The following is a 25,119-nucleotide window of genomic DNA, read 5'->3' as shown; positions in this document are numbered from 1 at the left end:
TTATTAAAATGGGCAAAAGACCTGAATAGATACTTCACCAAAAAGATGTACAGATGGCCAATAGGCACACAAAAATGTGCTCAACCTCATTAGTCATCTGAGAACTATAAATTAAAACCACTATAAGATACCATTATACAACTATAGAATGGCTAAAATTAAAAAGATTCAAAAGGCCAAATCTTGGCAAGGATGCAGAGTGATTGGAGCCCTCGTATATTTGTTGGTGAAAATAAAAAATATACACCCATGTTAAAAAACAGCACAGTCTCTTATGAAGTTAAAGATAAATCTGCCATATGTTGTACCAATTCCACCTACTCCTAAGTATTTACAGAAGACAAATAAAAATATACCCACACAAAAATCTGTATGTGAACATTTATAGTAGCTTTACTCAAAGCCATGAAAAAGTGTAAACAATCCAAAGTATCCATCAACAGGCAAATGGCTAGATAAATTTTGGTACACCCATATAATGGAATACTACTCACTAATAAAAGGGAAAGACATATTCAACAAATGGATCAATCTCAAAAGTACTGTTAGTGAAAGAAGCCAGCTACAAAATTCTACATACTGTACGCTTCCATCTATATGGCAATCTATAATAAACAAAATTATAGGGATATAAATCAGTTGTTGTGAAAGTTTAGATTTGCAGGAAATCAATGTTCACAAAGCGGCACAAGGGAACTTCCTGGGATAATGGATGTCTTCTCTATCTTGACTTTGGTGGTGGTCACAGAATTGTATAAATTTATCTAAACACACTGAACTGCATACTTTACAAGGTAAATTTCACTATATGTAAATTATAGTTCAGTAAACTTGTCCTTAAAATTTTTTTAATAAATAAACCATTTCTGTACTAGAAATAAAGATGTCAACATGATTCAAATTACTGAGATTAGTTATAAAGCTATAAAAAGACAACAGTCAAGTAATTTTGAAGATCAGAGAGTTTTCTTCCTTGAAATTAAAAAAGTAACAGGAGGGGCGCCTGGGTGGCGCAGTCGGTTAAGCGTCCGACTTCAGCCAGGTCACAATCTCGCGGTCTGTGAGTTCGAGCCCCGCGTTGGGCTCTGGGCTGATGGCTCGGAGCCTGGAGCCTGTTTCCGATTCTGTGTCTCCCTCTCTCTCTGCTCCTCCCCCGTTCATGCTCTGTCTCTCTCTGTCCCAAAAATAAATTAAAAACGTTGAAAAAAAAAAAATTTAAAAAAGTAACAGGAGAATATTAGAATAAGAATATGAAGGTAGCAGGAAATTGAAGATACAAAAATACTACCTATAAACATCTCTCAGTTACACCATTGGGATCTTAACTGTCAAAATAATCCCCAATAGACCATAAATAAAAAATAAGAATTCAAGCATTTCTAAAGGAATTTAAAAAATAAACATTAATTCAAATATATGAAATAATATACAAAATGGGGACTTTTAATGTTCTTAAAAGGTTGTAAAAATTAAAATGCTTTTTTGTACTCTAAAATTTCAAGTCAAATGGTCAGGAACCAAACCCCCTTCACAGTGACCCAGAAGCAGGAAAGATATCATAAGCACAGAGGTCCTCCCTGAGGAGCAAGGGCTTCAAGCACCCTCTCAGGCACTGTCCCTTCTGGGCCTGGAAATCTGCACCAGGAAGAGGAGCCCCCACAACATCTGGCCATGAAAATCAGCAGGGCTTACAGGAGAGCCAGAAGGCTACTTGAAATTAACATCACTTTTTTTTTTTTAATTTATTTTTTTTAATTTTTTAATATATGAAATTTACTGTCAAATTGGTTTCCATACAACACCCAGTTCTCATCCCAAAAGGTGCCCTCCTCAATACCCATCACTTTTAAAGGACCACGACACAACACTACTCATTCTGAGACACAGCATAGAAGGAGTTATTTGAAAAGTGCCTGGGCTACAACTGAGAGAGATTTATTAACTAATTTTAGGGAGTATTCCAGAGGGGCAGGGATTTGTAGGGATGGCTAGCAAGTGCCACTTTTCTTCCCTCATTCAGCCTACCTAGCCCAATGCAGAAGCTACCTATCTTGCTAATACCACTGGCCCCATGCTGGACTTCCCCTGTGAACCCACCCAGCTTATGAACCTGCCCTTGCAGGCGCCCTCCTGAAGAACTCCTGCCTCATCAAACCTGGTGGGGGCAGCCTCAGTGGGGATCACGAAACCCCCAAAACCACAATGCTCAAAATGGCTACCACCCTGCCCCTGGCAAAGCAACTCCTGGGGAGGTGGGGGGGGGGGAGGGCACATCCACTAACACATCAATAATAGCTGCAGCAAGGCCTCTCAGCCAGCTGTATGGGGGGGACCAACCCCACACAATACCCAGCCTTTGGCAGCTACAGCAAGCCACTGCAGCTAGCCCCAACCATCAGTGCAACTGCAGCAGTCAGCAGCCCACACAGGGGACAACCCTGGAGTGCTTGGTTCTGGTGACCAGGGGAGATTGAGCTTCTGGGCCCTGTGGGATGCCTCCTACATAACGCCACTAACTTCAAGATAAGGAGATGAAGCTGACCTATGTCACAAACACAGAGAGTCAGACAAAAAAGAAAAGACAGAGGATCATGTTGCAGTGAAAGAATAATACTAAACCTCAGAAACCAACTAAATAAAATGGAGATAAGCAATCTATTTGATAAAGAATTCAAATGATCATGAAGATGCTCCCTGGACTTGAGAGAAGAGGGGCTGAACTCACCAAGGACATCAACAAAGAGAGTGAAAATATGGGAAAGATCCACTTAGAGCTGAAGAACTCCATAACTGAAATGAAAAATACGCTAGAGAGCTCAAAAAGAGATTAAATGATGTAGAACGGATCAGCAAATGGAAGATACATTAGTGGAGATCATCCAAGCTAAACAACAAAAGGAAAAAAAAAAACACATTGAAAATGCTAATAAGGATAGGTTAAAGGACCACTGAAACAACAGCAAGCACACTAACATTTACGTTAAAGGGTTCCCAGAAGAGGAAGAAAGAGAAAGAGGCAGAAAAGTTGTTTGAAAAAATAATGGCTGAGTATTTCCCTAATCTGAAGAAGGAACCAGGCAGCCAGGTCCAATAAGCATGGATAGCAGCAAACAAGATGAACCCAAAGAGATCCACACCAAGATACATAATAATTAAAATGTGAAAAAGTTCTGGGGCATCTGGGTGGCCCAGTTGGTTAAGCCTCTGACTCTTCATTTCGGTTCAGGTCATGATCTCACAGGCATGAAATCAAGCCCTGTTTGGGGCTCTGCACTGGGCGTGGAGCCTGCTTAAGATTCTTCCTCTCTTCTCCCCAGCTCATGCTTGTGCCCTTTTTCTATTAAAAAAATAAGTAAAATTTAAAAATGTGAAAAAACTAAAATAAAGAGAGGATCTTTAAGAGCAGCAAGAGAAAAGCAACTAATTTTGTACAGAAGACTCCCTGTCCCATTAGGCTATTACTTGATTTTTCACAGAAATTTTGCAGGCTACAAGGGAATGGTATGACATATTCAAAGTGCTGATGGACAAAAACATATAACCAAGAATCATCTACCCAGTAAGGCTATCATTGAGAAGTAACGGAAAGATAAAAAGTCTTCCAGAGAAAGGAAGGTTAAAGGGATTCATCACACTAATCCAACCTTAAAATAAATGTTAAAGGGACTTCTTTAAGCAGAAAAGAAAAAAAACAACAACACATGAGTAGAAGTATATGAAACTTATGCAAGAAACATACACTAAAGATAATAGATTGATTATTTAAAAAGATAGTACGAAGGTAAAAAGACAAAAGTAGTAAGTTCAATTATATCTATATTACTAGCTTTACCTACAATAATTAAAGAGACAGGCAAATAAAAAAGCCATAAATTATAACATTAAATACATATACCAAGGAAGGGGGAGGTAAAAATGTAGTACTTTCAGAATGTGGTCAAACTTAAGCATATATAAACTGATAACAGATAGCTATATATATGTATAAGGTGGTTACATTGAACATTAAGCTAATCACAAATCAAAATTCTACAACAGATACACTTGCAAAAAAGAAAAAGTATTCCAAATATAACACTAAAGAAAGTCATCAAATCGCAAAAGAAGTGTATAAGAAGAAAGTTACAGAGAACTACAAAAAAGAGTCAGGAAGCAATTAACAAAATAGCAGTAAGTATATACCTATTAATTGAAATGTAAATGAACTGAATGATTCAATCAAAAGACACACAATGAACGAATGGACAAAAAGAAAGAAAAAAAAACCCAAAAAACCCAAGACCCATGTACATGCTCCTACAAGAGACTCACTGCAGACCTAAACATGCATAAAGACTGAAAGTGAAAGGATGGAAAATGATATTCTAAGTAAAGGACAATAAAAGAAAACCTGGATAGCAATACTTGTATCAGACAAAATAGACTTTAAAACAAAGACTGTAGTAAGAGACAAAGAAGGGCATTACATAATGATAAAGGGATAAATCCAACAAGGGGATATAACAATTGTAAATATCCCTGCACCCAACGTAACAGCATCTAAATATATAATGCACAAATTAACAGAAAGGGAGAAACTGACAGTAATACAACAGTACTAGCAAAGTTATATCCTTACATCAATGGATAGATTATCCAGACAGAAAATATGAAAACAGTGGCTTTGAATGTCATGTGACATCAGATGAACTTAACAGATTTATACAGAACATCCTATCAAAAACAGCAGAATACACATTCTTTTCAAGTGAGCATGTAACATTCTCCAGGACAGATCACAGGTTAGGCAACAAAACAAGTCTCAATAAACTTAAGAAGATTGGAATCATATGAAGCATCTTTTCTGACCACAATGGTATGAAAGTAATAATCAGTTAACTATATCAGAATTTAACTAAAAAGAAAAAAAACAAAAACCAGAAACACATAGAAGCTGAACAACATGCTACTTAACAATGAGTCAACAAAGAAATCAAAGAGTAAATAATAGGATAATTGGAGACAAATGAACATGGAAACAAAATTTTCTGAAATTGTTGGGATACATAAAAAGCAGTTCTCAGAGGTAAGTTTATACTGATGCAGGCTTACCTTAAGAAACAACTAAAATCTCAAATAAACAATCTAATCTACACCTCAAGGAAGGAAAAACAAACAAATAAAAAAGCCCACAGTTAGTAAAAGGAATGAAATCATCAAGATCAGAGTGAAAACAAACGAAATAGACTCTGAAAAAAAAAAAAAAGAACTATAAAGAAAAGATGAATACAACAAAGAGCTTGTTATTTGAAAACATAAAACTGATAAACTTTTAGCCAGATCTTAAGGGAAAAGCTTTTAGCTTTTCATCACTGAGTATGATATTAGCTCTGGCTAAGACTTCCAATATTATGTTGAATAAAAGTGGCAAGAGTGGGAAATCTTGTTTCCTTCCTAATCTTAGAGGAAAGGCTTTCAGCTTGTCACCACTGAGTGTAAGGTTTGCTGTGGGCCTGTCATATATGGCCTTTATGTTGTGGTATGTTCCTCTATACCCACTTTTTTGAGTTTCTGTTATGACTCAATATTGAATTTTGTTAAGTGCTTTTTCTCCATATATTGAGACAATCACTTAACTTTCAGTTTCATTTTACTAATGTAGTTTATCTTGTTGATTGATTGATGGATATTGAACTGTCTTACATGCTTGAATACATCCCACTTAATTGTGATGCATGATCTTTTTAAGGTATTGTTGAATTCAGTTTGATAGTATTTTGTTTTGGAATTTCCTGTCCATGCTCATTAGGGATATTGACCTGTAATTTACTTTTCTTTCTTTGTTCTTTTTTTTTTTTGTATTATCTTTTCTGATTTTTGCAACAGAGTAATGCTGGCCTTGTAGAATTAATTTGGAAGAATTCCTTCCACTTCTTAAAGGTTTTTTTAAACTTTAATTTATTTATTTTGAGAGAGAGAGAGAGAGAGAGAGAGAGAGAGGGGTGGGGGGCAGGGCAGAGAGAGGGAGAGAGAATCCCAAACAGGCTCTGCAGTGACAAAGCATGGTATATATTTTCATTTATATGTCATCTTCAATTTCTTTTATCAGTGTTTTACAATTTTCAGAGTAAAAGGCTTTGACCTTCTTGATTAAATTCATTTTTAGGGTTTTTTGTTTTTTTGTTTTTAGTGTAGTTGTAACTGGGATTAACTTCTTTCTGCTGGTTTGTTATCAGTTATAGAAATGCAACATATTTCTGTATATTAATTTTGTATCCTGGAACTTTACTGAATGTATTTATTAAGTCTAATAGTTTTTTGGTGATTCTTTAGGGTTTCTTATATGTAGTATCATGTCACCTGCCAAGAAGGACAGTTTTACTTCTTCCTTATCAATTTGGATGTCTTTTATTTCTTTTTGTTGTGTGATTTCTGTGCCTAGGACCTCCAGTACTATATTGCATGTAAGTGGTAAGATTCAGGGCGCCTGGGTGGCTCAGTTGGTTGAGCATCTGACTCTTGATATTGGCTCAGATCATGATCCCAGGGTCTTGGGATTGAGCCCCATGCTGGGCTCCACTGCATGTGGAGCCTGCTTAAGATTCTATCTCTTTCTCCCCCTCCCCTCCCTATTCTCCCTCTTCAAAAAAAAAAAAAAAAAAAAAAAAAAAAAAAAAAAAAAAAAATTAAAAAAAATATATATACAATGGGGAAAAAGAGATACCCTTCAATAAATAATGTTGGGAAAAGTGGACAGTTATATTAAAAAAAAAAATGAAACTGGATCACTTTCTTATACCATATACAAAAATAAACTTAAAACGGATTTAAAATTTAAATGTAAGAGCTGAAACCATAAAACTCCTAAAAGTAAACATAGGCAGTAAAATCTTAGACATGGGTCTTAACATTTTTTGGATCTGTCTCCTGAACAAGCGGGGCTACATTAAACTAAAAAGTTTCTGCACAGCAAAGGAAATCATCAACAAAATGAAAATCTGACAAGGAGAAAATATTTGCAAATCATATATCTGATACAAGGTTAATATCCAAAATATATTTTTTAAAAAACACATACAACTCCACACCTAAAATAAAAGAATCCAATTAAAAATTTGGCAGACGTTTTTCCATATAAATAGACATTTTTCCAAAAAGACATACAGATAGTCAACAGACATACAGAAAGATGCTCAACATCACTACTCATCAGGGAAATACAAATCAAAACTGCAATGAAATGTTACCTCAGAGCAGTCAGAATTGGTAGTCTCAATACGACAAGAAAAAACAAGATGTGGAGAAAAGGGAACCTTCATGTATTGCTGGTGAGTATATAAATTGGCACAGTCATTAGGGAAAACTGTATGGAAGATAACTTAAAAAATTAAAAACAAAAATACCATATGAACTAGTAATTCCACCACAGGGTATTTACCTAATGTAAACAAAAACACTAATTTGTAAACATATATGCACCCCTATTTTTATGACAGCATTATGTACCATGGCCAAGGTATGGAAGCACCTTGTGTCCATCAATAGATGAATGGATAAAGAAGTTATGGCACAGCAGAATATTACTCAGCCATAAAAAAGAATGAGATCTTACCATTTGCAACAATATATATAGGCCTAGAGACCATTATGCTAAGTGAAATAAGTTAATAAGGAAAGAAAAGTACAGCATTGGGAATATAATCAATAATACCATAATGTTACATGATGACAAATGATAACCACACTTATGGTGAGCACAGTGTGCAGAATTATTGAATCACTATGTTGTATACCTGAAACTACTATAACATTGTATGTCAATGATACTTTGAGCAAAATAAAAACTAAGTAAATAAATAAAGATAATAAAGTATTCTGTGATATAATCAGTAAAAAAAAAGAAAAAAGAATGAAATCTTGCCACTTGCAACAAAATGGGTGTACCTAGAGGGTATCATGCTAAATGAAATAAGTCAGAAAAATACAAATACCATATAATTTCACAAATATGTGGAATGTAAAAAACAAAATAAATGTAACAAAGAAAACAGAAACCAGAATCATAAATACAAGGAACAAACTGGTGGCTGCCAAAAGGGAGTGGTTGGGGGAATGTGCAAAATAAGTAAAGGAGATTAAGAGTTATACATTATACATGTTATACATTACATTATATAGTTATACATTAAATAAATCATGGGGATACAAAGCACAGCATAGGGAATAAACTCAATAATATAGTTATAATTTTGTATGGTGACAGATGGTAACTAAGCATAGTATTTTGAAATGTGTACAATTGTGGAATCACTGTTGTATACCTGAAACTAATATAATATTGCATGTCAACTATACTTCAGTTAATAGTTTTTTAAAAAAAAAAACAGATTAAAAAATTTTTAAAAATAAAATTTTAAGTCAGGATAAGCAATCAAGATAAAACCTAAATGTATAAACTACAGTAAAAGGAGATTATGTAAGAACGATTTTCTGACACAACTAGGAAAGCACGAATCTAATGTTTGGTAAAGTTTGTAGATTTAACAGGTAATGGTACCTGACAAAGAGGATTGACAACATTTATGAATTCCAGGTATTTTCACAGGTGCTCAAACTGGGACCTGAGGTACATCTTAACCTTTAAATCTACTATTACTCCATACCTTCTTCTGTCCCAGGCCTCAGTGAGCCCAAGAGGAACATGTGAAAAGTAGGAAAGTCTTACCTGAAATGCTTTAACCAAGAGCACACAGGAGCAAATGAAAAAGTGAGGAGTGGGGAGTCCTAGGGTTATGTCTTCAATAGGAAGCCAAGTTCGTTCCCACAGGCTAGCAAGAATGTTTTGTCATTGTTTCAATGGACCAGGAAAAATGCTCTCTGACTCCAAATAGTCATAGTTATTTGGCATTAGGAGTCTGTGCCTCTGGAAAAGTAAGGCCAACCTAGATTGAAGTGCTTATTTCTCTCCTCTTCAAGGAAAAATTCTTGGGTGACACAACAGACCTTGCATATTTTACAGTGGGGGAGATCATATCAAGTGTCAGGGTTCGTGATCTAATCTGTGTACCATGGGCTGGGACTCTGGCAGGTCTAGGTAAACTGAGACAAATCACTGGGTATTCTATGTGGCTAAGGAGGAATGAATCCTCTGAGATAAAGGACCTTGACATAAATCAGAGTTAAATGAGCAGATGATCAAAAATGGGACACAAAGTCTTTCTCCTATTAGCACACAAGACAGGCTCACACTGCGGTGGAAGTTTGAAATTGTTAAGTTTAAATTTTAATTTTTTTAACGTTTATTTTCGAGACAGAGAGAGACAAAGCATGAACGGGGGAGGGTCAGGGAGAGGGAGACACAGAATCTGAAACAGGCTCCAGGCTCTGAGCTGTCAGCACAGAGCCCAACGCAGGGCTCGAACTCACGGACCGCGAGATCATGACCTGAGCCAAAGTCGGCCGCTTAACCGGCTGAGCCACCCAGGCGCCCCAAGTTTAAATTTTAAAAACGATATGAATTTGTCAAGCACAGACAATTTGGGATGGAAACTGATCCAGGGCAACTTCAGTCAAAGGTGACCATAAAAAATCCTATATTGGATGCCTCAAACATTGACAGGCAGATGGGAGTCCTTTGCCTGTTTATTTATCTGTGTGGATAGTTTGGCAAGGGGAACAGCATCGAATAGCTACCTATAAGATGAAATAGGAAAGTTATGAATAAACAAAGATAAGATTAAATGATGCAAAGGCTGAAGAGATGAATTAGAACTAGGAATAAAGGGTAAAGCCAGACAAAGATGGCATGTCCGGAGATACTGGCTTGTGGACAAGTGGACAGATAGGGAGTGGAGAAGCTAACTGGGGCGATACAGTCAGTCCATCAGCAAAAATGGGGGCAGGACACATCTCAGAAGACAGGGTTAGATGTCAATATTTAAAGGAATAGAGTATGCCTTACAGCTCAGGTATCACAATCAAAACCTGTTACTCTTTATCCTTTGATTATTAGGTCCCAGGCTATTCACAAATCGGAGGAGACACAGGTCAATGTATGCATCCCCAGAACTATACTATCTCCAATCCTGCTTTACCATTTCACATCAAGTGTACTTCACAGACCAAACTATGTATTTGTTGAAAAGGTAAAATACGAACTAGTCCAAGCCTCACTACCGATAAAGAAATTGAACAGAGGATGAATATGCATTCTTAAAACCACACACAAGTCTAGGGGTGCCTGGCTGGCTCAGACAGTGGAGTGTGCGACTCTTGATTCTGGGGCTTTGAGTTCAAGCCATATGCTGCGTTTAGAGATTACTTAAAAAACTAATGTCTTAGGGGTGCCTGGGTGGCTCAGTTGGTTAAGGCTCTGACTCTTGATTTTGGCTCAGGTCATGATCTTTCAGTTTGTGAGGAGGAGCCCCGAGTATGGCTCTGCACTGGCAGAACGGAGCCTGCCTTGAATTCTGTCTCAAAATAAATAAATAAACTTAAAAAAAAATAATAACATCCTAAAAAGAAGCTACACATTAAGTCTTTTGTGAAGAAAAGCTAATTTTATGCTTATTTTCAAAATCATTTATTATCTCATTGCAATTTCCTTGGCAATAGCTCCTAAAATTAAGTTTGATGAAAATCTACTAAGAGAAAAACTATACAGAAGAATATTCACAGTAGTACTCTTCATATACTAAAACTGGAAACATAAATATTGAGCAACAGTACAATGGATAAATAAATTGTAGCATATCCTTAAGACAAAATTCTATACAGCAATGAGAAGGAACAAACTACAACTACCCAATATGACAAAATAAATTTCACAAATATACTGTTAAATGAATTAAGACAGAGACAAATGAGTGCATAGTATACTATTCCACTTATATAATGCAGAAAGAAAAAACTATCCAGTGGTGTTCAAAGATAGAATTTCAGTTGGAGGGAACAGTGGAGGAAGGAACAGTGACTGGAACATAGCACACTCTGGAGTTCTTGGGTTCAGGAAATATACAATTCTCTCTCTCTCTCTGTCTCTCTCTTTTTTTTTTTTTTTAACATTTATTTATTTTTGAGAGAGAGAGACAGAGCACAAGCAGGGGAGGGACAGAGAGAGAGGGAGACACAGAATCCGAAGCAGGCTCCAGGCCCAGGGCTGTCAGCACAGCCTGATGCGGGGCTCAAACTCACAGACCATGAGATCATAAACTGGATCCAAGTCGGACATTCATCCGACTGAGCCACCCAGGCATCCAGGGAATATATAATTCTTGACCTGAATGCTGGTTATATAGGAGTGTTCTCTGTGAAAAACAGCTGTTCACTTATGGTGAGGGCACTTATCAAACATACCATATAGTTGAGTAAAAAGTTTACTTTAAAAAATAAATTCAGGGGGCGCCTGGGTGGCGCAGTCGGTTAAGCGTCCGACTTCAGCCAGGTCACGATCTCGCGGTCCGTGAGTTCGAGCCCCGCGTCAGGCTCTGGGCTGATGGCTCGGAGCCTGGAGCCTGTTTCCGATTCTGTGTCTCCCTCTCTCTCTGCCCCTCCCCGGTTCATGCTCTGTCTCTCTCTGTCCCAAAAATAAATAAAAAAAATAAATAAATAAAAAAAAAAAAATAAATTCAGGGCACCTGGCTGGTTCAGTCAGTAGAGCATCCGACTCTTGATCTCAGGGTCATGAGTTCAAGCCCCACATTGGGCATGGAGACTACTTAAAAAAAAAAAAAAAAAAGAAACTTCTTAAAAGCTATTTTTAAATTTCGAATTATTTTTAATACAAACTAATGGCATCTTAACTTACTGATTTTATATATTTTGGTTCACATAAAGAACACTTTATTATTTTAAATTATGAAGGAATAATACTTTTACAACCATTAATTTCTTAAATTAATGTAGGTTATATGCATAGTTTTTATTTTTAAAAAGCATAGTACAAAAGAGCTTATACTGAAAAGCAACTGTCCCCACTTTTATCTATCCTCACCCCCAGCCCTAATTCTACTACTGAAAGGCAACCTTGATAATATTAATATGATTATTTGCAGTTTCATCATTCATCAGCTTCAGATATTAATCTGTTGACTTCTGCAAAACCTGAAAATCATAAACTCAAAATCTTTAATTCTAGTCTAGACTAGAATATCTCTGAAGTCCAAGCACTAGGTTCCAGTTGACAATTTTAATGAATAACTTTTAAAAACAGGAGACTTTTTTTTTTCTTTAACTCCTCAGGGGATTCCAGTGCATGGCCAAGGTTGATGCAATGCTGAGGCAATTAGAGAAGAAAAAGCCTGTACTATATTTACATTCCTATTACTAGAAAAGTTAAAAGCCATAATCATTTGGTGCCTTCCATTAAAAGAGTTGAGTTTCTGCCCATGGTGTTTGCTAAGAAAGATAAATGACTTCAATAATTTGAGGTATTAACATGTAAATTTGTTTCTACAATGTTTGTCAGAGGAAACTACGTTTGTTAAAGTGTCTTTTATACAAAATTGTATCTATTCACTAAAAAATGTATCTGAAGTTGATTTAAACATCCAGGTAATAATTTCTTCATAATGACTTCACTGATCTAGCTCTAATTCACAGAAAAAGATGGTACAGATACTCATAAAATTAGGAACATGACTAAAGGGGCATTTCCTTTTTGAAAGTAAAATAAAATGCCTAACAGATGAACTTAAAGATTAACAAAATATAGACTCTTGGTTGGTCACCATATCTCACTATGAAAGAAGATGTGGCCTCCCACTAAGGAAAATTTGGCTCACTTCTAACTTCCTACCTCACCAACTCCTTTTACCAATGATGGCAATTATTAGAATGATTCTACTAATAGTCACATTTGTAACTTTTGAGCATATCTTTCAGATTCTAGTTCTTCCAGTTCATGAACTAAGACCTCTTATAGCTCTCAATTTGACTAAGGCAACAACTGGCAAATGTAAAACAAAAAAACAAACAAATTGATGCCTATGTTCTACACTCAAAAATTTTAATTGTTAAGATGTGGTTTGATACAGTTTGGGCATCAAGATTTTGAAAGCTCCCAGGTGATTTTAAAATGTAACAAAATTTGAGAGCTGCTATACAGAATACACATTTTAGTAGTAGCATTCACACCTGTCCTTCCCAGCTTGTCACATCTACTTTTTAAAAATATTTTTTAGACTAGTAAAATTTAGGCTATTTTCTATAATCATAACTAAGACTTACATACTTTAGGTATAAAGCTAATTCTTTTTTTAAAAAGTTAAACACACAATATCCAATATCGGAGTTTATATGAATAACATTCAGAACAGAACCAAGAAGTGTACTCAGGTTGTATTTCCTTCTCTATATGCTACTTCGAGGTCAGGAGTCTCTTTTCTTATATCCTATTAATTTATCAAAATCATATTATTTAAGGACACTAATTTTCCTATCTACTTTGTATTTCCTAAACTTTTCTGACCATCTTTGTTGTCTTAATAAGAAAAATATATATTTAATATATGCACATATATATTAAATATATATTTAACCACAGTCTGCCTGTTATTATTTCTCATTTATCAATTTCTATTCCAATTTTCTTGGACATAACTGAATTCTTACTGTAATATGATATCATTGTTTCTATTGCCTGATGTACAAATGTCATCTGGAGTTTGTACTCATTGGACTTTTGGGTAAGTTGCACTAGTTGTATCCTCTCTTGGCTTTCATGCTTTTTTTTTGACAAAAAACATCCTCAATATCTGAGAGATAAATGTCATTGATCTCTTCATTTCCCTTCACACATGAAAATGACTTTATTTTGACCTCACATTTTTTAGTTTGCTGGGGTATAGAATTTTAAGTTAAAATTCATTTTTCTTCAAACCTTTGATCAAATTGTCCCCATGTCTTATAGTATCCATGTTCTACTGCCTTATGCCATCCATATTTCCTAATTTGTAGACTTTTGTTTCTTTCTTCTAGAAGTTTTTTGCCACTTTATTTATAATCTTGATATTCTGAAATTTCACAAGATTGTAATTCCTTCATTTTACTTGCTACTTAGGGAGACTACCTAATCTGAAAATAGATGCCTTTTTTTTTTCTTTTTACCTTTCACTATAAACATCCTACATTTATGGTAAACGTCTAAGTGCCAGTCACTGTTCTAGATTCTAGGGTAGTGGTATAATACAAAAAGAACAAAAATTCTGTCTTATGGGGTGAAACTTTTGGTGAAGGAAACCGTAAACAGAATAAGTTAAATGTATATTAAATGCCAGGATTAGTTTAAAAATAAAGCAAGAAAGTGGAATTGAAATATTGGGGAAGAAGGCATGGAAATTTGGATGGGATGGCCGAAGAAGACCTCACACAGAAAGTGAATTCTAGATAAAGATCTGAAGCAAGTAAGAAAGTCAAAACATGAAGATGAATGTGGCTGGGGCAAGAGACATTCCAGGCAAAGGGAAAATAATTGAAAAGGTTCTGAGACAAATCCATGTTTAGAGTTCTGGAGAAGCAAAGTGAGCTGAGTGAGGGAGAATAGGAGGTTAGGAGGTTAGGGAAGTAATGGGAAGCAAGATTCTGTAGGATCTAGGGAGTCTTGGTAAGGATGTCAACTTTTATTAGGAGTGCAGGGAGAAGTTGTCCATTGGGAGAATCTGAGCAAAGGAGTGACAGGATCCCACTAATGTTAAACAGGATCATTCTGACTGCTTTACCGAGAATATATTGAATGAGAAAAGGACAGTAAGAACAAAAAAGTTGGAAGCCTACTTAATCAGGTACAGATGGTGGTGGCTTGAAGGTGGTGGCAGTAGTGAGGATACTGAAAACAGGATAGAATTCCATGTATATTTTGAAGGTAAAATTGACAGGATATTCTGATGTGATGGAATTAAGATATGAATGAAAAGAGTCAAGAATTACTGGCCTGCAAAAGTGGAAGAATGAAGACATCATTAACTGGGATGAAATAGGCTGAGAAAAAAATCCATTTTCTGGCAGCATATATCAGGAGTTTGACTTTAGCCTTATTAAATTTGATATCTATTAAACATCTAAGTATGAGGTCAAACAGGCAGACAGATGCAAGGATTTTGAGGGTAGGGAAGAAGTCTGGCCTACACTTGTAAGTTGGGGGGCATCAGCATACACATAATATTTTAAATGTTGAGATTTGATGAAATCTCCTAGGGAAGACATAGAAGGAAAAGAAATAGTTCAAGGACTACACTCTAGGACATTCTATAATTTACAAGAAGGAATCATGAGTAAGAACCTGCAGAAAACACTAAGAGGGAGTAGCCACGAAAGCGACAGACAATAATGAATGATAGTATGAAGAAGTCAGTGATTCGCCTCCATAAAAACCAAACATTAAACTATACAGAATTTTTAAAAACACCATATTAGGGCATTAGATTGATGCAGAAAATGAACTGATAACATTTATTCTTAAAATCACACTAAAGTTTCAGGTAAGAACAGCAGAAATCTGCAGACTATTTGTCTGTGGTTACTGTCATCCACACTACCTTCCACTCCCCGAGTTCTGCTGTCAAGAAACTGTAGTTTCTTTCTCTTTAATTTTTTAAAAATTTTTCCTAAAAAAAATTTTTTTTAACATTTATTCATTTTTGAGATACAGAGAGACAAAGCATGAGTGGGGAGGAGCAGAGAGGGAGGGAGACACAGAATCCAAAGGCTCTAGGCTCTGAGCTGTCAGTATAGAGCCTGATGTAGGATGGAACTCACTGACTTCAATATTGTGACCTGAGCTGAAGTCAGACGCTTAACTGACTGAGCCACCAAGGCACCCTTCTCTTTAATATTTTAATGTGGTAAAATACACGTAAGATTTGTCAACAAAAGTATACATACCACTTTGTTTACAGCTCAGTAGTGTAAAGTATATTCTTACTGCAGTGCAAACAACTTCTAGAACTCTTCATCTTGCAAAACTGAAACTCTACACCCATTAAACAATAATTCTCCATTACCCCTTTCTCCCCTACAGTCCCTGGCAATCACCATTTTCTGTTGCTATGAATTTGACTACTCTGAGAACATTAGTTTTACCATCACAGAGCTGGCAGTGAAAACCAGCAGCAATGCTGCCAGGAGACTGGACTCAAAAGAGAGGTGGAGGACAAAAAATTAGGGCTTAAAGAAATTTTAAAGTTTGACAAGTAAGAACCATAACATACCAGAATAACATTTTAAAACTTATCACTGTATAACAAATATATTGGAATTACCATTAAATGGAAGCCTTGGTAATACTTATATAAGAACATGCTGGCATTCTGCCTTAAAAATGTATTAATCCGGTAATAAAATAAAAGTTAAAGAAAATGGTAAGCTTAGATAAAAATGAGCAGAGGAACTCCATAGCCCTACTTATCCCAGGTTGTGTTCCCAAATTAAACAAGCAGTGGACAAATCAGAAATTTAATGGGGAATCCTAAAAATGAGACAGTCATAAAAGCACTGAGAGAAGCTCTCCAGCTAGTTTTTGCTAACTAGGAAAATAAAGACATGCACTGGGGAGACTTGAGAGAGCCGGGTAAGAAGTGAAAGCTAAGGAAGTCTTGAGAAATGACTGCAATTTTTAATGAGTACCTCAAACCACATACAAATTCATAGGTAGAAGGTGGAAGCCTTATGGGCTCAAGATATTTAAACAAAATTTCTATCCTAATCATTGGCTGACAACTATGTTATTTAGAGACAATGCTTAGGAATCTAGACTAAAAACAAAAATAGTAAAAATAAAAATATTGAACAGAGACATTACTGGCAGCACACTATGGAAAACAAAGAACAAAAACAAAATCCATATCTTCTATATTACCTAAAATGTACAGTTTTCAACCAGAAATTACTAGACATACAAATAAACAGGGAGAAAAAATCAGTTCATAAAAACTAAGTGAGCCCAGATACTGAATTTAGCAGACTAAGAAACTGATGTAGCTTTTATAAGTATGTTCAAAGAACTGAAGGAAAACACGAGTATTATTCCATGAGGAAGTCTTCATAAACATATACACAATAACCAAAAGAAAATTCTAGAATTGAAAAGTACCATAACTTAAGTGGATAAAATGAAGGAACTTGTGGCAGGCACAATTCTAAGATGGTCCCACAAGACCCACTCCCTCTCATGTATACACCCTTGCAAACACAGAGGAATAAACAAAGGGTTCATAAAGAGTAGCAGTGAAAAGGAATTAATGGCGACAACCACAAAAGATGGAGTTTGCATTCCAAAAAAAGGGCTAATGATGTATATATCTCAACTGGAAACGAGAATGCTAACAACACCTTTTGGCCATAAGCTACTTTATATACGGACAAAAAAGCATTCAGGTTGGAGGGGAAGATGGTGGCAAAGCAGAAAGTCCCTAAGCTCATCTAGTTCTACTAGTACAAATAGGTAACTATCAAATCATTGTAAATACCACAGAAATCAACCTGAAGACAGACAGAACAAACTCCATAACTATAGGTGTGGAGACAAAGGTTGAGAGGGAAACAGATCACAGTCACTGAGGTGGTGAGGAAGCGATGGTCGCAGAAAAGGGTGAGAGACACTCTAGCACACAGAGGAGCACACAGGGAATATGAATCCCAATAGGAAATGGCTTGGAAAGCAAGACGGGTGACCAGCGGGACTTAAAGCCTGGAGTTTTAAAGGTCAGCAGGCTTGGCTCAAAGGCCATGGGGCTGCTCTTGAAGAAAAGGCAGGACAAACAGTCCACAGACATGGAGTAGAAACAGCAATCTGAAGAGCACCTGGGCACACAGGAGGGAGGTTATTTACTCATCTTGGAGTATGTCCCAGAGAGAGGCATTATTCACGGAGAGACTATTCCAGCAACAGAGGAACTGGCAGGTGCCATTTCCCTCCCCTTGCCCTCAACATACGCACAATTCCACAGCTGCAGGAAACAGTGCAATGCCCACACTCACTACCTAATTTGCTTACACCAGGCCCACAACCCACACTTCAGTGAAACTGTCCTTCCCAGTCACGCTTGCCTCAGTCACAGAGTGGCAGGCCCCATTTCCAAAAGATGAGCCCAAACACCTGCCAACACTATGTCTCACCACCTAGGAGTTGTGCAGGGCCTCGGTTCTGGCGGCAGTGGTGAAAGGTCTCATTTCACAAGCAGACTAGAAGCACACCTAGTTAAAACTCACCACATTCAGGCCAGGGACCAAACGCTGCTGACAACAGGCAAAGAGAATGTCTGCAGATGACTGACCTACACTACAAAGGAGCCAGGACACAACAGAAGAGTGTAAACAGCACACACTGGAGACACTCCCATAAGTGCCAGGCTTTGCAGATCAGGTAACACTACACTACAGGGCACTGTAAGACCTCTTCTTCTTCATGAGGCCATTGCCCTCAACAACAGGAGAAGTAACTGGTGTTCCTAACCCACAGAAGCAGACAAAGAGACTTAGACAAAATGAGAAAACAGAGGAAATTTTCCCAAATGAAAGAAAAGGACATGGCCATGGCCAGATATTTAAGTGAGACAAATATAAGTAACATGCCTAAAAGAGAATTTAAAGTATCATGAAGATACTCACTAGACTTGAGAAAAGAGTGGCAGGGAATAACATAGCAAAGATAAAGCGTTCAATAAACAAAATAAGGCACACAATTGATGGAATGAACAACAGGCTGGAAGAAGAAAAGGAATATATTAATGACCTAGAAAAGAAAGGAAAGGAAAGTAATCAAACTGAACAAAAGACAGAAAAAATAATTATGCAAAATAAGAATAAACGTAGGGAACTCAGTGATTCCATCAACCGTAAAAACTTTTGTATTATAAGAATCTCAGAAGAGAAAGAGAAAAAGGGGCAGTAAATTTATTTGAAGTAATAATAGCTGAAAACTTCCCTACTCTGGGGAAGGAAACATATATCTGGATTCAGGGGGCACAGAGAACTCCAAAAAAAATCAACAAAAGCAAACCCACAACAAGACACATTGTAATTAAATTGGCAACATTTAGTTACAGTCAAAAAATTTTAGAAGCAGCAAGACAAAAGAAGTCAGTAACATACAAGAGAAACCCCATAAGATTATTAGAGGCATTTTAAGCACAAACTTTCCAAGCTAGAAGGGAGTGGCATGATGTATTCAAAGTGCTTAGTGGGAAAAATCTGCAGCAAGAATGTTATATTCAGCATTCTATCATTCAGCATAGAAAAAGAGAGAAAGAGTTTCCCAGGCAAACAAAAGTAAAAGAGTTCATGACCACTAAACCAACTCCACAGGGAATATTAAAGGGGACTCTGAGTGGGAAGGAAAGACCAAAAGTGACAACATTAAGAAAACAGGAAACACAAAAGCAATAACAATTACTATTTCAATAAAAAAAAAATCAGTCAAAAAACTCACAAAATAAAAGGCTGTAAATTATGACACTATATACCTAAAATGTAGGTAGGAATGGAGAAAAGAATGGGTTCAAAATTAAATGACCATCAACTTAATATAGATTACTATTTACAGAAGGGTTTATATACAAACCTAATGGTAACCACAAATCAAAAACCTGTAAGACATATGCAAAGAATAAAGAGAAACAAATCTAAATATATCATTAAAGAAAACAAGCAAAGCATGAAAGAAGGAAAGCAAACAAAGGATCAGAGAAAATCTTCAAAAATGACCACAAAATTAGTAATAAAATGGTAATAAATACATATCTATCAATAATTACTTTGAATGTAAATGGACTAAACACTCCAGTCTAAAGACATTGGATCATAAGGGGCATGTGGGTGGCTTAGTCAGGTGAGTGTCCGACTCTTGATTTCAGCTCAGGTCATTATCCCTGGATTAGGGGATTGAGCCCTGCGTCAGACTCCACACTAAGAGTCTAGCCTGCCTAAGATTCTCTCTCTCTTCCTCTACCCCTCTCCACTGCTCATGCACTCTCTAAAATAAAATATATATATTTGTGTGTGTATATATATATATACGTATATGTATATATATATATATATATATATACATATACGTATTCCTACAAGGGATTCATTTTAGACCTAAAGCCACCTGCAGGTTGAAAGTAGAGATAGATGGAGAAACATGTATCATATAAATGGATGTCAAAAGAAAGCTGGAATAGCAATTCTTATCTCGAACAAAACAGACTTTAAAAGAAAATGGAACTGAGAGACAAAGAAAGATGCTATAATAATAAAAAGTCCAACAAGAAGTTGTGACAACTGTAAATATGTATGCACCCAACAAGTGAAAATCCGAATACATAAAATAGTTCATAACAAACATAAAGGAACTAATCAATAATAATACGAAAATAGTAGGGGACTTTAAAACCCCAGTTTCATCAACAGACACATCATCTAAACAGAAATCAATAAGGAAACAATTGTTTTGAATGATACACTAGACCTGATGGATTTAACAAATATATTCAGAACATTCTATCCTAAAATAGCATAATATACATTCTTCTCAAGTGCCCATGGAACATTCTCCAGAAAAGATCACTTTTTAGACTACAAAACAAGACTCAATAAATTCAAGAAGACTGAAGTCATAACATATATCTTTTCCAACCACAATGCTATGAAACTGGAAGTCAACCACAGGAAAAACTTTGGAAAGAACGAAAATACATGGAAGTTAAATAACATTCTGCTAAACAATAAATAGGTCAACCAGGAAATCAAAGAAGAAATTAAAAAGTACATGGAAACAAATGAAAATAAAAACACAATGGACAAAAAATCTTTGGGATTCAGCAAAAGTGGTTCTAAGAGGGAAGTTTGTAGCAATAAAGGCCTGCCTCAAACAGCCAGAAAAATCTCAAATAACTACCTAACTTAACACCTAAAGGAGGTAGAAAAAGAAGTCTTCTGCCACTCTTGGTGGTGCTTGTATGCTCATTCAGTGTGGAACTGGTACCTCTTTTGTGAAACAGCAGCTGAGGAGACTCCAGGGCTCACCATGGGGGACGAAAAGCCCATGGAAGGAGTCAAGACTGAGAGCAATGATTATAGTAATTTGAAGATGGTAGGGCAGAATGCTTCTGTGGGGCAGTTTAGTATTAAGACGCATATATCACTTAGTAAGATAATGGAAGCTTATTGTGAACAACAAGATTTGTCAATGAGGCAGATCAGATTCCAATCTGATGGACAGCCAATCAATGAAACAGATATACCTGCACAACTGGACATGGAGGATGAAGATACAATAATGGGTTCCAGAATCTGATAGGAGGTGTCTACTAAAAAGGGAACCTGCTACTTTACTCCAGAACTCTGTTCCTCCAGACCAAGAGACATTCTCAGAAAACCACAGTTTGGTTCCACCATATCCTGACTACTATAGTATAATTTTCTCTATTTCTTCATTTTTCCTTTCCCCATTCCTTTATTGTATATAAAGTAACTGTGTATATGCATAAGCATTTTGCATTGTTTTAAACTAAATGGCCAATGGTATGTTGTGACCAGCATCAAATGGAGATGGGATGGGCAAAAATACTGGTTCCATAAAAATACCCCCATCCTCCATTACTGGCATGCTCATCCATCTCTATATTCCAGTAAGTTATTTTGCTCTCACTGTTTAACAAACAACAACAACAAAAAAAACCATAAAAATCCTTTCATACTTGTTTGATTGAAGAATTTTAATGTTTTTCATTTATCATTGTGAAACCAAGAACAGTTTTATAACTTTCTTGTATATAGCTGTTACATGTAGGGCAATCTGTCTTTAAATAGAGGTAAATTACTCTAAAAGAAATGAATTGTAGCTAGTTTTCCTTTCAAATCAAGTGTCTTTTTGTTTAAGTAAACTTCTTGTAAAAAAAAAAAACTTAAAACCAGCAAAAGGAGGGAAATAATAAAGATTACAGCAGAAATAAATGAGATAGAAACAAAACAACACAACAGATCAATGAAACCAAGAGCTGGTTCTCTGAATAGATCAACAAAACTGATAAACCATTACCCAGACTGATCTACAAAAGAGAGAGACAGAAAGAACTTAAATAAGTAAAATCAGAAATTATGGAGAAGAAATAACCAACACCACAAAAATACAAATAATCATAAAAGAATATTAGGAAAAACTATATGCCCAAAAATTGGACAACCTAGATAAAATGGATAAATTCTTAGCAACATATAAAATAGTAAAACTGAAACACATACAAAAAAGAGAAAATTTGAACAAACCAATAACTAGCAAAGATATTGAATCAGTAATCAAAAAACTCCCAACAAACAAAAGCCCTGGACCTGATAGCTTGGCAGGAAATTCTACCAAATGTTTATAGAAGACATAATACTTATTCTTCTCAAACTATTTCAAAAAATATAAGAGGAAGGAAAACTTCCATTCTATGAGGTCAGCATTACCCTGATACCAAAACCACACAGAGACATCACTAAAAAAGAGAACTATAGACCAATATCCCTGAGGCATATAGATGGAAAAATCCTCAACAAAATACAGAATTCAACAATACTTTAAAAAAATCATTCATGAGTGCTGGCTTGAAGATGGCGGCATAGGAGGACGCTGGGTTCACCGCGTCCTGCGGATGACTTAAGTCCACCCACACCTGCCTAAATAACCCAGAAAACCACCAGAAGACTAGCAGAACGGATTCTCTGGAGACAAGCGTAGACAAAAGGCCCACAGAAGAGGGTAGGAAGAGTGGAGAGGCGGTGCGGGCTACATGGACTGGCAGGAGGGAGCCGGGCTGGAGGGGCAGCCCGCTGGCCAAGCAGAGCCCCCGAGTCTGGTTTGCAAAAGTGGAGGGGCCAGATAGAGTGTGTTCTGACAGCAAGCAGGACTTAACATCTGGAAGGTTATAAGTTAACAGCTCTGCTCAGAGAGCGGGAGGGCTGGAGGACAACGGGAGGGAGAGTTGTTGAGCCCTGGACAACAGAGCGCAGCTTGGCAAGGACAAAGGTGCTCGCCAGCGCCATCTCCCTCTCCCATCCCCCAGTTGAAATCCCAAAGGGAACCAGTTCCTGTCAGGGAACTTGCTTGCACCTTGCAAACACCCAACGTTGTGCTTCTGTGGATCCAGCCCTCCAGTGGCAGGTCTGAATCCCTCCGGGTGCCACAGGGCCCCTCCTGAAGCAGATCACTGAAGGAAAAGCGAGTTGAGCATGCCCTCCCAACCCCGTGCACCTTGCCAATCCACCCCAGCCAATACGCCAGATCTCCAGCACCACAAGCTTGGCAATGTGCAAGTAGCCCAGAAGGGCCACGCCACCCATAGTGAATCCTGCCCCTAGGAGAGGGGAAGAGAAGGCACACACCAGTCTGACTGTGGCCACAGCGGTGGGCTGGGGGCAGACATCAGGTCTGACTGCGGCCCCGCCCACCAACGCAAGTTACTCGAGACAGCACAGGGGAAGTGCCCTGCAGTTCCACACTATTCCAGGGACTATCCAGAATGACGAAACGGAAGAATTCCCCTCAAAAAAACCTCCAGGAAATAACAACAGCTAACGAACTGATCAAAAACGATTTAAACAATATAACAGAAAGTGAATTTAGAATAATAGTCATAAAATTAATCGCTGGGGTTGAAAACAGTATAAAGGACAGCAGAGAATCTATTGCTACAGAGATCAACGTACTAAGGAACAGCCAGGACGAGCTAAAAAACGCTATTAATGAGCTGCAAAATAAAATGGAGACAACCACAGCTCGGATTGAAGAGGCAGAGGAGAGAATTGGTGACCTAGAAGATAAAATTATGTAAAAAGAAGAAGCTGAGAAAAAGAGAGATAAAAAAATCCAGTAGTATGAGGGGAAAATTAGAGAACTAAGTGATGCACTAAAGAGAAATAATCTATGCATAATTGGTATTCCAGAGGAGGAAGAGAGAGGGAAAGGTGCTGAAGGTGTACTTGAAGCAATAATAGCTGAGAACTTCCCTGATCTGGGGAAGGAAAAAGGCACTGAAATCCAAGAGGCACAGAGAACTCCCTTCAGACGTAACTTGAATCAATCTTCTGCACGACATATCATAGTGAAACTGGCAAAATACAAGGATAAAGAGAAAATTCTGAAAGCAGCTAGGGATAAACGTGCTCTAACATATAAAGGGAGACCAGTAAGACTCGTGACAGATCTCTCTACTGAAACTTGGCAGGCCAGAAAGGAATGGCAGGAAATCTTCAGTGTGATGAACAGAAAAATATGCAGCCGAGAATCCTTTATCCAGCAAATCTGTCATTTAGAATAGAAGGAGAGATAAAGGTCTTCTCCCCAAAAAAACTGAAGGAATTCATCACCACTAAACCAGCCCTACAAGAGATCCTAAGAGGGATCCTGTGAGACAAAGTACCAGAGACATTGCTACAAGCATGAAACCTGCAGACATCACAATGACTCTAAACCCATATCTATGATAACACTGAATGTAAATGGACTAAATGCGCCAACCAAAAGACAAAGGGTATCAGAATGGATAAAAAACCAAGACCCATCTATTTGCTGTCTACAAGAGACTCATTTTAGACCTGAGGACACCTTCAGATTGAAAGTGAGGGGATGGAGAGCTATTTATCATGCTACTGGAAGTCAAAAGAAAGCTGGAGTAGCCATACTTAAATCAGACAAACTAGACTTTTAAATTAAAGGCTGTAACAAGAGATGAAGAAGGGCATTATATAATAATTACAGGGACTATCCATCAAGAAGAACTAACAATTTTAAATGTCTATGCACGGAATACGGGAGCCCCCAAATATATAAAACAATTACTCACAAACATAAGCAACCTTATTGACAAGAATGTGGTAATTGCAGGGGACTTTAATATCCCACTTACAGCAATGGATAGATCATCTAGACACATGGTCAGTAAAGAAACAAGGGCCCTGAATGATACATTGGATCAGATGGACTTGACAGATATATTTAGAACTCTGCATCTCAAAGCAACAGAATATACTGAATTTCGAGTGCACATGGAACATTTTCCAAGCTAGATCACATACTGGGTCACAAAACAGCCCTTCATAAATATAAAAGAATTGAGATCATACCATGCACACTTTGAGACCACAATGCTATCAAACTTGAAATCAACCACAGGAAAAAGT

General features: G+C 37.0%; 2 protein-coding genes across 5 annotated transcripts in view; one reads left to right on the top strand and one right to left on the bottom strand.

Annotated features, from left to right (window-relative positions):
* Positions 1 to 25,119, bottom strand: part of ZRANB3 (zinc finger RANBP2-type containing 3) — a 306,476-nt gene that overhangs the window by 202,616 nt on the left and 78,741 nt on the right. The window lies entirely within an intron of this gene.
* LOC144617063 (small ubiquitin-related modifier 2-like) lies at positions 20,984 to 21,253 on the top strand. Of its 2 annotated transcripts, XM_081796313.1 has the most exons (2): positions 20,984 to 21,137; positions 21,210 to 21,253. In XM_081796313.1, the coding sequence occupies exons 1-2, from the start codon at positions 20,984 to 20,986 to the stop codon at positions 21,251 to 21,253; spliced, it is 198 nt and encodes a 65-aa protein (XP_081652439.1). The 2 variants fall into 2 exon arrangements, with proteins under 2 accessions (XP_081652439.1, XP_081652438.1); XM_081796312.1 differs by having other exon boundaries at positions 20,984 to 21,253.

The sequence above is a fragment of the Panthera onca genome, chromosome C1, assembly GCF_046562875.1.
Source record: "Panthera onca isolate mPanOnc1 chromosome C1, mPanOnc1 haplotype 2, whole genome shotgun sequence".
Classification (NCBI taxonomy): domain Eukaryota; kingdom Metazoa; phylum Chordata; class Mammalia; order Carnivora; family Felidae; genus Panthera; species Panthera onca.
The sequence above is the reverse complement of the archived record's forward strand: the minus strand, read 5'-3'. Positions and strand labels throughout refer to the sequence as shown.